Source organism: Podarcis filfolensis (genome assembly GCF_964270895.1).
Source record: "Podarcis filfolensis genome assembly, chromosome: 9".
Lineage (NCBI taxonomy): Eukaryota > Metazoa > Chordata > Lepidosauria > Squamata > Lacertidae > Podarcis > Podarcis filfolensis.
This window is the reverse complement of record NC_139610.1, coordinates 4,341,854-4,358,307: the sequence shown is the minus strand read 5'-3', so window position 1 is coordinate 4,358,307 and position 16,454 is coordinate 4,341,854. Positions and strand designations below refer to the sequence as shown.

Sequence of the window (16,454 nt, the reverse complement as noted above, 5' to 3'; positions counted from 1 at the left end):
GATCTTTAGAATTCCACAATTACAGCCAGATTTGAAATTCCACAGGCATTCCGTATTTCAATGACTTCTCCACAACATGCTTATGTAAGAAACCGAGGTGGCAAACCTAATTCTCAAGCATCATTTCAGACTGGAGGAGGACCAAGCCTTACATTATTGAATGCTCCTCTGGTAAAATAACCTATATCTAAAAAACTAGATCCTTGGGATAAAAGTTTTAAGCTCGTCTGATTTACTAGTTTTCTTCAGCTATTTGTTAGAACAAAGTCAGGATGTTATGGAATGTCAAACTTGGAGAGGGCCAAACTAAATATATTGCAAGGCAACCAAAATGGCTGCATAATAAAGTGCTGTATTTTTTTGCTCTATAAGACGCACCAGACCATAAGACGCACCTAGTTTTTGGAGGAGGAAAACAAGATAAAAAAATATTCTGAATCCCAGAAGCCAGAACATTGAGAAGGATTGTTGTTCTGGCTTCTGGGATAGCTGCGCAGCCTCTTCAGGGCAGCGAGATGAAGGCTCTCCGTGCCCTGAAGAGGCTTCGTGTGGCTAAACCAGAAGCTAGAACAGATCCCTCTCACTGTTCTGGCTTCTGGGATAGCTGCGCAGCCTGCATTCACTCCATAAGACACACACACATTTCCCCCTACTTTTTAGGAGGGAAATAGTGCGTCTTATAGAGCGAAAAAGACGGTAGTCCAAGTCACTAGAATTTTCCAGATCCCTTTATAAAGTATTGAACTTAAAAGAGCTATGAATCAAATAATTTCACAATCGGAACCACCAAGGATTCCATATCCAATTGGAACTGACATTTGATATTGCTGGCATTCATTTTTCTTCAGAGTGTGTGTATGGAGGTGCTGGGCTGCCCAAATAGCAAGACCCCCCCCCACCTTTGGCCTCGCTGATGTGGTCCAAAGGTGGACAAACTACCCCAGAAGGACCAGAGGTACTGCCTCTCCTCTTAAAACCCCATACACCTGACATCTGATGTATGTCATGGTTAAATGCGGTTGCAAAACACATTCAATAGACATGGGTACCTGTTCTGCAGTTCTAGGGCAGCTGTCTTGTCCACCCGTTGATAGACTAGTTCGTCAGGCTAGCAAAATATGAAGGGGTAAGGTATAATTCAGGATTTACATAATGTGAAATATGCAATCTTGCTTTTAAGATGTACTGGGATATACTGATACTTCAACCCACCTACTCTGCCACCCACAAGACCTGGAGGAGGAGGAGGAGGAGGAGGAGAAGAAGGAGGAGGAGGAGAAGAAGAAGGAGGAGGAGGAGGAGGAGAAGGGGAAGGGGAAGGGGAAGGAGAATTTATTATTTATAACCTGCCCATCTGGCTGGGCTTCCACAGCCACTCTGGGCGGCTTCCAAAAAAATATTAAAATACTGCAATACATCCAACATTAAAAGCTTCAGATGTCTTCTAAAAGTCTGGTAGTTGTTGTTCTCTTTGACATCTGGTGGGAGGGAATTCCACAGGGTGGGTGCCACTACCGAGAAGGCCCTCTGCCTGGTTCCCTGTAACTTGGCTTCTTGCAGAGAGGGAACCGCCAGAAGGCCCTCGGCGCTGGACCTCAGTGTCCAGGTAGAACAATGAGGGTGGAGTCGCTCCTTCAGGTATACTGGACCGAGGCCGTTTATACTGGAGAACTGTACCTGTGGTAGGCACCTTAAAGTGGGCACTCTTGCAGCAAGCAGGGAATCTACAAACCTACACAGGAACCCCAGAGAGTCCCTGTAGCCAGAGTTTTTTGTCTTCATCCAACTTGCAGTTCTCTGATTCTCAGTACTGTGCTAAAAGCTGAACTTCAGATTGTTTCTCTACTCCCTCCCATTAGCTGGATAATGTTCCCAAATTCTGATGGACATTAGACTCCAAACTTAGGAGAGAGATTCCCAACTCCCTGATTATCTGGAAAAATCTGTATATAGTAAGAAGTTGGGAATGCAAATATAGCAACTGAAGTTTTTCTCTGGGTACTTAAGGAGAACGATTCCCACACTACAAAATATTACCTCATCTCCTTGTTGCAAAATCATCTCAGCGTTATCCTAGGCTTAAGCATCTGCATACTATAATAAGCATTTTGCAATGCTATTTGAAACATTCTGATTTTCCATGCTTATGAATAAGGTAGGAATGCAGTCTTAATTGGTATCCAGTTTGTGGAACAAACCACATGCAAATGTTTTCAGCAAGCAAAATTCATTATTGCATTTCCTAAAATAGTAAAATAAGTTTTACCTCTCATTTTGTTACAGTTCTTTAACGTATCTGTCCTGTAATCTCTCCCTTAAGGTCAAAACAATTTCAGATACAGATGAAAGGATGCAGATATTATTTCTATGCAGCCCTATAAAATTAAAAATCCTAATACCTGCACACTGGAGAGACCAGGAAATGGTAAACTTCTTGAAAAGAAGGGTTTCCAGAATTTTGGTTTGCTGACATCAAAGTTTATTCTTAGTGGAGAATCATATTGTTGAATATTGAACCAAACCTGAAAGAGAACTTTTTTAGTTACTTTCTTCATCTTAACCACAAATCAGTACTACTTGATGCCCTCTGTTTGAGTTAACTTTGATTCATGGAAGAGCCAGTGGAATTTCCCCCCACTCTCTTTGAACAGCTGGCCAGAGCACCTGCTATCAGTCAACAATCCTGGCCTAAATGAATCGAATGGTCTGACTCACTATAAGGCAGCTTCGTAAATTCAAAGAATGGCAGATAGAGAGATGTGAATTACTTACATTGTCACAGGAAATGAGGCAGCCCACACTCTGCAAGGGGCAGAAGGCATCATACTGTCCATAAAAACGGCCACAACTTGGATTCCAGATCACATACTGATTCTGCTCCCAAGTTAGTACATAGGCTGTTGGTCCCTGGAAATAATTGTCAAGTTCCTTCAAACCTTGCTTTTCCAATGCAGGATATATTTACATTTTACATGCATTTCCTACCCCTCAGAACTTAGTAGTGGGTGCAGCTGATGTATGTGATATAAGTTTCAGCTCATTTTCTCTGCAGTAGCCTCTGTGAAGGCTACCAAGCAGACACTTTGGGGATTATATCTGCAATTCGTACGCTGAAAAAATATTATTCTTGCTAAGCCGCTAAACAGGATGAACTATTTCCCCATTTTGCACAGTGAAGAATTCCATGTAACTGGAAACCTGTCTACTCCATTGCCAACAGAAGTTTGTCCAATGAAACAATACTATTTTACATATTTTGTATCCAGTCCTTTGGTATTAATGAATTCTGTCCAATGCAAGATCAGGACTTTCCAATTACTCACAGACTTGCAGTTTCACACTGCCTTGGCAGGGGCTGCTAAACGTTGCATAGAGTAAAATCTAGGACATTCTACAATGTATGGATTCCTGTAACAGGTTGCATGCACCAAACTTCCAAGTTTTTAAAAATTAAGTTTTTCTTTAGCAGGCCTCATGTTGAAGCACAAACTGCCTACTAAGATTTAAGGTGTTTTAACTTGGAGGGTGGACAGGGTGTTGTAAGTATAATGGACAAGGCTCTTAGCTACAGACCAATAATTCCTTGTTTTGAATTATTTCCTCTTTCATGAACTCACAAGATGGCTTTAGGCAACTCATCTCTCTTAGCCTCAGCAGGAGATAAGTAATATCTTTCTCCTATGAGGGTGTATTTGAGAACTACAAGAAGATAGTAAATGTGAGGCGCTTTGAACACCTGAGAGGACTATGTACCGTATTTTTCGCTCTATAAGACGCACCAGACCACAAGACGCACCTAGTTTTTGGAGGAGGAAAACAAGAAAAAAATATTCTGAATCTCAGAAGCCAGAACAGCAAGAGGGATCGCTGTGCAGTGAAAGCAGCAATCCCTCTTGCTGTTCTGGCTTCTGGGATAGCTGCGCAGCCTGCATTCACTCCATAAGACGCACACACATTTCCCCTTACTTTTTAGGAGGGAAAAAGTGAGTCTTATAGAGCAAAAAATACGGTAATTATCTTCAACTCTAGGCAAATATACATATTCTCTGGGGAAATTTGTAGGGCTGAGCACACACAGTAAATTTGCCATGTAACTTAGACCAGCATTAGGAAGCAGGGGAAAATATCTCTATCTTATTATGGGTCCTTGCAAATAGCCTAGTCTAGTACAACCAGATATTTGATCCATGCAATACCATTCAATTCCATCTGAAGAAGATTAAGTTGCAACCACTAATTTTTTTATTGATAACAGTATCAAAACCAGAGTCTTGCTTGCATCATGCCTTTGTCCGACAAAGTTGCTTAAAAAGTTTGACTACAATATAAATCTGACCATTATTTGTGACGCAATTCATTCAGCGTGTGTACTGCATTCTCAGGCATGTGGAAGTTTGTTGGAGTATAAATAAATTACTGACTTACCTCAGGAATAGCACTTCCAATTAAAAGCCAAGCCTTTTTGCCAAGAGCAAGAAAATAATTGCACAAGAGTACAGCGTGTTCTTCTTCATCTCCAGCCAAAAGATCAAGGAATTGCTAATGAATGCAAGCAAACAAGTTGCATTAACAATATAGCCAATGTTTCTAGTTTATCTGCACTGTTCAAGAATCTTCCTCCCATAAAGTATGGCTCTGTTTGTCTGGAAATACGTTTATGTCCCCAAAGATTTTGGCTCAATTCAAACTAGAATCAAAGAAGCTGAACTGTGATTTTACATGACGTCTGACTTGGCAAACCATTGCTCCAAACTCTATTCATTTTAACGGTTAATTTATGAACCATGAAAGGCATATGAAAACTATGAAAAATAAATATATAGATGAAGAAAAACATTTTCTTATTAAAAAGATACACACCATCTTTCTAGTTCGTAAATGAACCAAACAACTAGAAACAAAAGCAGACAAGCAGCTTTTGAGGTTAATGAAGTGCATGCAATGTTCCCGTCTCCTACAATTCAAAGTTCTGTGGAGGTGGACTGTAAAAACAGACTGGATAAAGTCTCTCAGGTGTCTGTGGAAAGAACCTCCGCCTGCAGTTCTGATATGGAACTTCACCATAATGACAGGATTTGGGATCTATTTATATTTAAGGCATTAGATTCTGGTTTTGACCTAAGAGCATTTCTGGCATAAAGAACCCAGAACCTTTTAAAGAGGATTCAGTGCCTCAGCAATTAGCTCTTCATTCTATCTAATCTGGACCTTGAACTGTGCATTCTAGGCACACATAGTAGCCGAAGGATAGTTCTGTAGCAAAAAAAAAATCACAATGAACTCAAAAAGGTCAACCCCACAGAATTTAAAAATCAATTATCAATTTTTCCTCCCAAAAATTTAAATTCTTGTAAGTTTATTGATTCTGTTCTGAGACTGTACTACAGCAGCTGATGAATTAATCCATAGATGATAGCTGACATTAAGAAGAACTCTACACATGTGGTGGGGGTGTAAATATGTACAATTTTTTGGCAAAGGGTTTTTAAGGAGATATCAGAAATCACTGGGTTAAAGCTTACCAAAAGTCCAGAGGTAGCATTATTATCAATTTACGACGGGGTGGGAGGTTCACAGGCTATGAAGGAATTGCTCACAAATTTATTGACGGCTGCATGAGTTATTATAGCTAGGAAGTGGAAAGGGCAAGCAGAATATAAAATGGAAGAATCGTATAAAGAGGTGTGGGATATAGCTATTCATGTTAAGGTAAGACAGGGAATATGCAGGATAAATGATTTTGAGGAGATATGGAGGGTGATTGTAGAAATTGTACTGTTAAAATGGAAAAGGGTCAAACCATTGCAAGGGGTGTTGAAATTTTGGGAGGTTGGATAGTTACAATGGAATGGTCTCGGTGGTGGAGTGCACATTTTCATTCTTTTTTCCCATTTAGTTCTTACCACATCACAGTATTACAATGATGTGAACAAAAATAGATCAACCTTCTTTTAACATTCTAACAAAACATTCAACATACATATCTCCAAATACTTTTACTTATTTATCACCCTCTGTGACTTCCCTCCACCCATGTTTAGCACTATGAGCTTTGTTACGGTATCTTTTAAATTGTGTTTGAACGGTATATTATGCTATTAACCGTAAAATCTTATCTCTGTTTCCTTTTAACTTTGTGGATCTCAGTCTAAACATATCAGTACATCACTTTTGGAACATCGTTTTAACATATATCCATCAACACATACCCATTCTTTCCTTAAATTTTGATTAGTTTGTATTCTGATTGCCGCCGTCTATTTGGCCAATTCAATAAATTCGCACATTTTCATTCTTATTTATTTATGATTATTACTTTGTAAATAAGTAAGTAAATAAAATAAATAAATAAATAACATAAAATCTAAGCCTTTAACTTACATCTGATGTACTCCACAAGTCACAGATTCCAGCAAATGATACACTGTCAGGTAAGAAAGGAATCAAGGCAACATAGCGGGCCACCAACTCCTACACATAAACAAGAAGAGAACACTCCATCAGTCTGGTGCTGTTGCTGCCAACGCTGCCAGTGAAACCCAGAGCCTAACTGACTATATCATGGCAACCACCAAACTCTTAGACATATACAGTACACACACTTATTGGATTGGATTCCTAGCCTGTTTTCTGACCCATCACTGAAAACATATTCCTCTATTGCATGAGAAACACTTACTGACGTTTCTTGGGGATTGTCGGCATGAACCCGTAGGAGCTCATCTGGTGGGTTCAGAGGTTTGATGTATCGAGTAATGAAGACTGTTTTCCCATTGATGTCAATTACAGTCATCAGGCACTGGCGACCTGGAAACTTGAGCGCACAGTCAGCTTGGTACCTCTCAGCTGCTTGGAGAAGTTGTTCATCTTCCTGGGTGTCAAACTTGGGGGGGAAACAAGTTAAGTGCATGTGATTTTGCTTATGAATTCTCCCTCCCACCACCACATCCCCGCTTCATGAATAGGACAACTATGCCCTCCATTCAAGTACAAGACGATGATAACACACTGTGATTTTGGTGTGTTGTCTAGATGCAGCCTTCAAGGTTTTTGCGTGCAACTTTCATGTCTCTCAGAATTCTATATTATACCAGGAAGTACAGTATTACCAGTCACAATGAAAACGCTGTAATATCTAATTTGTTCTGGTGTTAGGTGGTCAGGAATAAACTGGTAGAACAGCTGATAGGGAGTGGGTGCTGTAATTCTAGATAAAGAATGGGCATATTCCATACATCTTCATACAGAAAAAGGAAGGAACTGTATATTTAACTATCATAATATAATATTTATCTGGCCAGACATCTAAAATGGTACTGATGCTTTTCTAGATTCCCATTAAAATAAATACCAATTTACACTTTTCAAATTTTCCAAACAGCAAAAAATGAATCTATGGGATGCACAAAGCATGAATTGTCCAGAGACCTTTCTATGACTGACTTTCACTGCAACATGGTGGCCCATGGTGGCTGGAGAACTCAGAATTTCATCACTCCCATCTTTCTTCTAGCTGGCTCTAAACTTTGCAGAAATGTTTGCACCTTTGGTTTAAAAACAGTTTCTTACAGACTATTTGGCAACAACTTTTGCTCAGAGTAAACCCATTGAAATGAATGGACCTAACTTAGTCATGTCAATTAATTTCAGTGGGTTTACTCTGAGTAAAACTGCCGCCCATAATTTTTTAGCGCAACAATTAAACACATAGGAATTTGCCCTATATTAATTTGCACCTTATAGACAAAATACTACATTAACAAAAACTGTTAGGCCATGGACACATGAAACAATTATAACAGATCACCACCACTGTAAAATAAGAAGTATGAACATTTTGTACCTTCTTAAGCATTTCATTCATCTACATAGATTCAGGAAGGTAAGCAAGAAAAGAGATAAAGGTGTGAACAATGTAAAAAAAATGCAACATGAAAGACTATCAAAGTTAAGCAGCTGAGAAACTACAGGCACACATCCAATTGTTTTGTATTAGTGGAAAGCTTAGAAGTAATAATAGGGGTGGGGGGAGGTTTAGGTATTCTGCGTGGTCTCCATGCTATGACACATAGCATGGATTGTGCTTGCATAAACTAGAGGGAAGAGACCTTCTGGAAATTTCAGGAAACTATGAGGTTCTATCAGATAGAAGATTTAAAAAGAGAATAATCACATTAAAAGAACTGATGCAAAAAAGAAGTTAACACCCACCGCCCCCTGCAAAATACATTCTATTCTCATCTTAGCAACTTAAGGCACAATAAATAGCTGATCTGTGAAATTTCTTACCTGACTTGTTCCCTCTGAGTTATCTACTATGTTTAATAGCACTGTCTAGCTAGCATTTTGATAGTGACTGTCTTCCAACAGACTGAAATTTTGGTTCTAGCTACTACTTTTAAAAAGGTTGGTAGTATAGCTTTTTGCTGCAACTCCAGGGTACATCCTTTCCTTTCTAACTCTTAAGAGTCTGGATTCTGTCTTGAAGGAAACTAGCTAACATTGATTCTGAAAGAGAACAAATGAGGTCAGTGAAATCTAAAGAGCTTCTTTCGTTGCTTACATTACTTTGTAAAGGGCCACATATATATGTAAGCATTTATGCATGCATGCTAACAAACTGCCATAGATGTCGAGAGGAGAGCTAAGCTGAGCTCATCTCCTATGCTTGGCTTGTTCGATTCCTTGCACTCAGCTACTCTCTCTAGGACCTCTGTAAAGAGAGGATGTAGGAATCCATCATGTCCCGCCGTACAGCACACCTGAGAGCCGTAAGGAACAGCAGTGCCAGAATTGTGACAATTGCAATTACTTATTTCAGACAATAGCACTGCCACAGTTAAGTAATGCATTTGGTCAATCAAATCACCTTATTTACAGTAGTACCTCGGGTTAAGTACTTAATGCGTTCCGGAGGTCCGTTCTTAACCTGAAACTGTTCTTAACCTGAAGCACCACTTTAGCTAATGGGGCCTCCTGCTACTGCTGCCGCGCCGCCGGAGCGCGATTTTTGTTCTCATCCTGAAGCAAAGTTCTTAACCTGAAGCACTATTTCTGGGTTAGCGGAGTCTGTAACCTGAAGTGTATGTAACCTGAAGCATATGTAACCTGAGGTACCACTGTATTGCTAATCAGGTTTCCACTCAGTCTAGTTCTAAAAGTGATGTATTTCCTACTTTTTTACTGCCACTTGCCCTTACACATGCTTACAGTCTATTAAAATAAGTGTATACACATTGGCTCAGAAAATAAGTCACTCCAGCAGGAACTCACAGGTCATTTATATGACTATTGGCTCCACTATCTTTGGTCAAGCTCAGCAGTTAAGGGGTAAGTGAACTATGCTGTAGATTTTAAAAACATGCCCAGAAGTAAAACACGAAGAGATTTACCTTTTCGCGAACTGATTCTCCAGGAATGAGCTGGGGTTCAATAGTAATAAACAGTGATAGATATGATCCTTCACTCAGATTTCGAATGGAATCATAGGTTCTTTCAATTCCAAGATTTTTTCCCTTACTGTATCCAAGAAGAACTGGAGGAATATCTACCTTAAATGTACCATCTATCTAAAAACAAAAAAACAAAAACGCCATGTAACAATATGCAGTTGAGCATAAGCAGCCACGAATGGCAACAATATTATTTTATTAATAATAAAAAGGATGCCTTATTTTGATTTTTTTTTATTCATTGCATAAGGCTCCAAAAATGTTAATGCTCCTCTGCCTGTTCATGTTTACTTACCCTTGCTTGAAAATATACGGTTGTAAATGGAATCCGAACAGAACCAAGCCAGTGCTTCTCGACACGCGTATGAACTCCGCCACATTCTCTTTCACGATCATCCTAAGAAAAGTCACAAAACTCTTGACAAATTCTTCCAGAAATGAAGTGGCTACTTCCCATGCCTCTCCTTTTTCAACACAGCTACTCTGCATTATTAGGGACGCGGGTGGCGCTGTGGTCTAAACCACTGAGCCTTGGGCTTGCCGATCGGAAGGTTGGCGGTTCGAATCCCCGCGACGGGGTGAGCTCCCGTTGCTCGGTCCCAGCTCCTGCCAACCTAGCAGTTCGAAAGCACGTCAAAGTGCAAGTAGATAAATAGGTACCGCTCCGGTGGGAAGGTAAAGGGCATTTCCGTGCACTGCTCTGGTTCATCAGAAGCGGCGTAGTCATGCTGGCCACATGACTTGGAAGCTGTACACCGGCTCCCTTGGCCAATAAAATGAGATGAGCGCGCAACCCCAGAGTCATCCACGACTGGACTTTAACGGTCAGGGGTCCCTTTACCTTTACTCGCCATTATTGCATTATTCTCCCCATTAAAGTGAGGAGGATATTTTGGCTGTGTGGGGGTGGGATGAATTATAAAAACTTTTGCAGGGGTTGTGCAATGTCAAAATATGAGGTGGCTCTGGGTTTTACTGAAGCTGCTTTAAGCAGTGCCCTGGCTCCTCGTTGCATTCCCTGAAACAGAAGACTTCCACAAACTGCACTGCATCATGATGCAAAAGTGTTCTTGGGTAGAAAATATTCCTACCCTTATAGCACCAAACCACACACACACACACACACACGAGAGACCAGACAAGAGCAGAGCATTTCTTTGTACTTCACACTAGCCGTTTAAATGGTAACACCTCTTTGTAAGATCCTTCGCATTTATAACTAAAAGCCAAAACGTTGCAATGCCTTTTGCAGAAGCCCAGTGTGGTTTAGACATTGAACTTAGGCGTCCAGGAGTCAGAATCACTGAGCAATCCTTCCAGGTAAGTTTGCTCTGGACAAAAGAAACCTTGTCGTTAAGGCAGCAAAGGCCTGCTCCTTTGCAAGCTGCCTGCCTTCATTTTTTAATAGCAAAATGTCTTATAGAAATTTTAAATAGGCACCTTTAGGTTTGCGCCAGAAAATATTTGAGTTTATACTGAAACCTATGTATCTGGGTCTAAAGGGTGGGGGTGGGATCTGTCAAAAGCAGTGGTCCATCAGCCTACATAATGCAAGTGTTATGTCACTTCATCAGATACTGTCTGCAGTGACAAGTGCATGCAAATTGTGTCGCACTGCCACAGTGCAACTGAACCAGATTGAGAGACTAATGCTTGGCTACCAAGACTGCCCAACATTTGTTGGCTTCTGCGTGACAGACGCTGCGTTCTCTATTTTGGCCCAGCCCTGATCTCTTGCCCCATCTCTGCCAGAGACTAGTGCTTGACAGTTCAGCCCACAAAAGCTGATATGGGCTGGCCACAAGGAGCCAGCTGATGAATCCTGGGCAGATTCCAGAGGCTTTTCATCACTGGACTCCATTCGGGCAAACATGCCAGGCTCCTTATACCTTGACCTCCTTATTATGCATACACAGTCAACATAACTCTTGAGATTTTGTTTTTGTTTTTTACCTCTAGGACATCGTACAATACTTCATCAAAAATGTTAATGAAGATATCATCCTTCACTGACTGCAAGCTGGAGGTGCTGTAGTCACCATTTGGGGCTCTGGAACATTATAAAAAAATGAGAGAAACGTCTGAAATAAAAACTCTGTACAATTTGCAATCATACATATATAGTTCCAGTTTATGTGCCTCTTCCCTCTCACTCCTCCCTGCCCCCCCCACCGCTTTCCTTCAGTTTATTTATTTGGTATATAGACCATAAACATCAGATAGAGTGTATGAGTACCAAGGCAACTAGAACAAAGAAAGGAAAATACATATACCGCATTTTTCGCTCTATAGGATGCACCAGACGATAGGACGCACCTAGTTTGGGGGGGAGGAAACAAGAAAAAAAAATTCTGAATCCCAGAAGCCAGAACAGCAAGAGGGATCTGGTTTCTGAGATAGCCTCTTGCTGTCCTGGCTTCTGGGATAGCCGCCAGGATAGCTGGTCTAGCTTTGCGCGAAGCCTCCACAGAGCATGAGGAGCCTTCATCCCCATGCCCTGTGGGGGCTTTGCGGGACCATCCGAAAGCCAGAATAGCTAGAGGGAGCACTGAGCAGCGCTCCCTCTAGCTGTTCTAGCTTCGTGCAAAGCCTCCGCAGGGCACGGGGAGCCTTCATCCCTGTGCCCTGCAGAGGCTTCTGGGACAGGCTTCTGGGAAGCCTCCGGAGGGCAGCGGGATGTAGGCACCCCACTGCCTTGTGGAGGCTTTGCACAGCTAACCCCGAAGCTAGAACAGCGAGACGGAGCATTGCGCAGTGCTCCGTCTCGCTGTTTTGGCTTCTGGGACAGCCTGTGAAGCCTCCGCAGGGCAGCGGGGTGAAGGCACCCCGCTGCCCTGCGGAGGCTTTGTGCAGCTAACCCCAAAGCCTTTGGAGCGCAGCGCGAGCTCCCACTGCGCTCCAAAGGCTTCAGGCGGCTATCCCTGAAGCCTGGAGAGCGAGAGGGGTCGGTGTGCACCGACCCCTCTCGCTCTCCAGGCTTCAGCGAAAGCAACGCGTAGCCTCCGGAGCGCGGAGGGAGCGCTCCCTCTGCGCTTTGGAGGCTTTGCATTGCTTTCGCTGAAGCCAAGGAGCCTGCATTCACTCCCTAGGACGCACAAACATTTCCCCTTAATTTTTGGAGGGGAAAAAGTGCGTCCTATAGAGCGAAAAATACGGTATAAACGCAAACAAAAAGTGGCTTTTCAAACAAAAGTATAACAAAATCCAACTAGTTAAAAATACAGATAATCTACTCAGAACTCATCTTCCCTTTAACAAAGGTGACCTGATTTTCATGGCTATAGAAATAATCTTTCTGAGATCTTGGTTGGAATCTGTCATTAAAATTGAGACATAAAATTAAACTCCAAGTGAATCTTCCCAAGCTGAGATGAAACAGGTTCTTATGCCCCGCCAAAAATTGCAGCCGAGAATAACCTGAACTAACGTTTACACCAAGCTGTTTTAATAAGGACAATCTGTCAGGTGCTCAGGTAGCCTGATTAACTTTCCATAAATACTGATGGCAAAAAAGCATTTAACTTAGCCAGTGAAAAAGTTTTCCTGTGTTCAGGAGTGAAATATACTTGGGAGTCGATTGTGGATTTCATGCTCTTTATTCAGCTCATAGTAGTGAAATGGAAGTCCCCCCGAAATGTCTGCTTTATATACATTATTTACGCAATGGGCCCCACGTGATTGGCTAATTCTGGGATTCTCTTGTAGGCCAATCAGGTTGCGGATTCACTTCCACCTGGAGTTGGATTGGGTGGCTCCTGCAGACCAATCAGACTGCTGCATTCTGGATCCTATTGTTCTAGGACCAATCAGACTGCTGCATTCTGGATCCTATTCAACTCAGTACATATCAAGGAATGTTTCATGTTGCTCAAATATCGAGCACATTGATAATCAGTGCTAGGTTGCAGACCAAGAAGGAGCAGTGGTGCGCAAACTCCATTTGCCAGAGCTCTTCCTTCAGGTACATCAGCGCATCTCACTAACTTCTATGGAAAGCAGTTCATGGAATTGCTATCGGAAATGCTTATGAGATGGAGTAGAGCCTACCCACCGCATTTCTCTTGAAACTGGGATTAGCAGAGCCTGGGGAAGGGGCAATTCTATTGACTGCCCATCTCAACTACACATCTTTTCTTTCTCCCTGACAAGCCAATGGAAGCCATCTAATAAGAGAAAGCAAAGCAAGTGCAAACAGAGACCTCATGGTGGTAGCAGCGAGAAAGCCGGACTCTAGCACCACCATACACTGGTGACACCAATATCAGAAAAAGGCTTGAGGCATTACCCTGCCGCCTCAACAGTGCTCCTGAATTCAGAAGTCAAAAGCTAGCTATTTAGGTTATACGGAGAGAGCAGGGAGTACTTAAACATTCACACTAGGCTATCATTTGTCATACCACGAGGCAGAGAATTAAACATTTCAGAAGATGCATTCACACCTAAATGGAAGTTCAAGCTCCTCATTCCAGTTTGGGTTTGGTCCTTCAGCAGTGGTTGTTCGGCAAACCGTTCGCTGAAAAGAAACTTCTACAAAAGGTCGGACTAAGACCTACAATGAAACAGACAAAGCACTCACGTTTTTCCAAAGTGTGCAGAAGGATGCTTGCAAATTATTTAATGGCAAGTATTAACTTTCCAAGATGGTTACCAATCATCTGATTATTGCTAAAGTGTATGAATTATGCTTTCCAGAAAAGGATAAATATTCCATTACTTTTAGATTAGTATAAGAAGATATGGAACCAAACTGAATTACCTTGAGGAGTTATAAGGAAATAGGAGACAACAAACCCCAGTTTTCTATGAATTTTTTTTTTTTTTAAATAGCTGCAAACTCATGAAATATATTTCTAAAATAAATGTTCTGGGGTTTTTTCTATACTAATAGTCAGATCTGATATAGCAGTTTCCAAACTTGCGTCTGGCTGGTGCTTGGTGTTACCTGATTAAAGGCCCAGTCTACGCTGTGGGCTGGGCTCTGTGGGGGGGCAGAAGCAGCAAACATCTCATTGAAGGACCATGATGATTTAGATGGCTGCTGAAGCTTGCTAGAGAGGAAGAAATATTTTAAATCACAGTGAATTTCCAAGAAGACCATGAAAAAATACAGGTACACTGAAAACTGAATAAAATATAATTCTGCAAAAAAATAATATATATATATATAATTCACTACCTTTGTAAGAAAGCTTTGCAGGGCAGATGTTTTTCTGCTGCAATGTTTTTCCCTGGGATTTTTTAAAAACATTACTTACGGATGTAATATAATTCCAATCAAAATGAGGCTGCCTGAAGTTGTAATACACTTTTATATAAATATAATAAATTCATTGTTAGGCTTGCTAACAATAATATGTAAGTATTAAAATTAGCATGTTATATAGCTTTTGATGACTTCACTTTTTCTTACTATTCAAACAATATAAGGAAATGTATGCTATTGAATTATGCTCTTCCGATAATAACTTTGCCAAGGCAAGCAATACAGGAGTTGTCAAGAGTGTTTCAGAAGCATGAGTAGATCCTTTAACCAAAATGGGCAGATCACAAATCTCACCTTATGGTGCAACCACACTAAAATCAGGATGGAAGCTGCAGAAACCAAAGGATGAGAATTCCCCACCAGCTCTAAGAGACAGGTACTCCATCTGCCGCTCCTTAGGAGGAAAAGACCCTGGTTGCCAATGGTCTGGATCTGCCAGTTCTGGACAAAGGATGTCAGTGTGGATAGAAGTCGAAAGCCAAAGTGTGGACTGTGAAAAGGCCATTAGACATGGAGACTCAACAATGTAGTGAGAGCTCCACAGTGTGTGTCAAGGGGACCCTGAGTAAAAGGAACATCTGTCCTAATCATTATCTTATCTGGATCCATCATGCCAGTTATTCCAGGCTAAGTGACCACGCTCTGCTTTTATTTAATTTTATTTAGTTACACTGTTTATATAAAGGGTAAAGGTAAAGGTAAAGGTAAAGGGACCCCTGACCATTAGGTCCAGTCGTGGACGACTCTGGGGTTGTGGCGCTCATCTCGCTTTATTGGCCGAGGGAGCCGGCGTACAGCTTCCGGGTCATGTGGCCAGCATGACTAAGCCGCTTCTGGCGAAACCAGAGCAGCGCACGGAAACACCATTTACCTTCCCACCGGAGCGGTACCTATTTATCTACTTGCACTTTGACGTGCTTTCGAACTGCTAGGTTGGCAGGAGCAGGGACCGAACAACAGGAGCTAGTTTGTTGCAAATGCACCTCTCATAAATAAGACTTTGCAGCACTAAAGACTAAGGTTCTTGATCTTATTTGAAGGAATAGCCACAATCCAGATCAAGTCTCTTCCATGCCCATCTCCATCTTTCAGAGTGGGTAAATGGAAACAGGGGACTGAAAAAGGTGTAGCACACTCAACTCTCTGCCAGGAAAAGAACCTGTGATTCATGCACCCAAAATATACACTCTGTGAAGGGAAATAATTTTAGAAAACATGGAATTTAAGGTGTATTCAGTCCAAAATAGGCTGGATGCTCCGATATGATACTGATGCATCCACAATATCTTTTTGAGGTGAGTTGACCAGAAGGGTACACATTATTTCAGGTGTGATTGCACCATTGGTTTGTATAGTGGTGTTATGTCATCAGTTTTCTTTTCAATCCTTGTCCTACTGACCACCCTAGTGTGTCATTTGCCTTTTTCAGAGCTGCTGCACACTGACTCTTCCTAGCAGGCAGGGGCTGCAGTCTCCTAGTGCCCCTTGGTGCTTTGGCTAGTGGCAGATGCTTCTGCAGTCCTAGGGCTACTGCATTTTTGGACCATCAAGAAGAGCCAGTTTGAGCAAATAGCCAGAAACAAAATGACTTGGATTTTTTTTTTTTGAGGGGGTCAGAATTGTTTGGACCCTACCAAGAAGCTCAGAGTACAAGAAACTGTTCCATTTTTATCTTCACATGTTATGAGGTTGGTGTTGGTTAGAGTTTAGAGATAGAAGCCCCATTTGTACTTTATTTA

The 16,454-nt window shown here is 41.5% G+C and overlaps 1 protein-coding gene across 3 annotated transcripts in view; it reads right to left on the bottom strand.

Moving 5' to 3' along the window:
* CC2D2A (coiled-coil and C2 domain containing 2A) overlaps positions 1-16,454 on the bottom strand; it is a 52,309-nt gene that overhangs the window by 3,155 nt on the left and 32,700 nt on the right. For 2 of the 3 annotated variants that reach the window (XM_083630055.1, XM_083630056.1), the window contains exons 23-33: positions 14,395-14,500; positions 13,892-14,001; positions 11,406-11,502; positions 9,748-9,849; positions 9,393-9,569; positions 6,680-6,883; positions 6,382-6,471; positions 4,426-4,539; positions 2,773-2,907; positions 2,400-2,522; positions 1,050-1,108 (exon numbers count right to left, since the gene is read on the bottom strand). In XM_083630055.1, the coding sequence (XP_083486181.1) occupies positions 1,050-1,108; positions 2,400-2,522; positions 2,773-2,907; positions 4,426-4,539; positions 6,382-6,471; positions 6,680-6,883; positions 9,393-9,569; positions 9,748-9,849; positions 11,406-11,502; positions 13,892-14,001; positions 14,395-14,500 (1,317 nt within the window). Of the gene's footprint in view, positions 1-1,049; positions 1,109-2,399; positions 2,523-2,772; positions 2,908-4,425; positions 4,540-6,381; positions 6,472-6,679; positions 6,884-7,843; positions 7,865-9,392; positions 9,570-9,747; positions 9,850-11,405; positions 11,503-13,891; positions 14,002-14,394; positions 14,501-16,454 lie in introns of all 3 variants that reach the window. The other variant, XM_083630054.1, reaches the window with a different exon arrangement.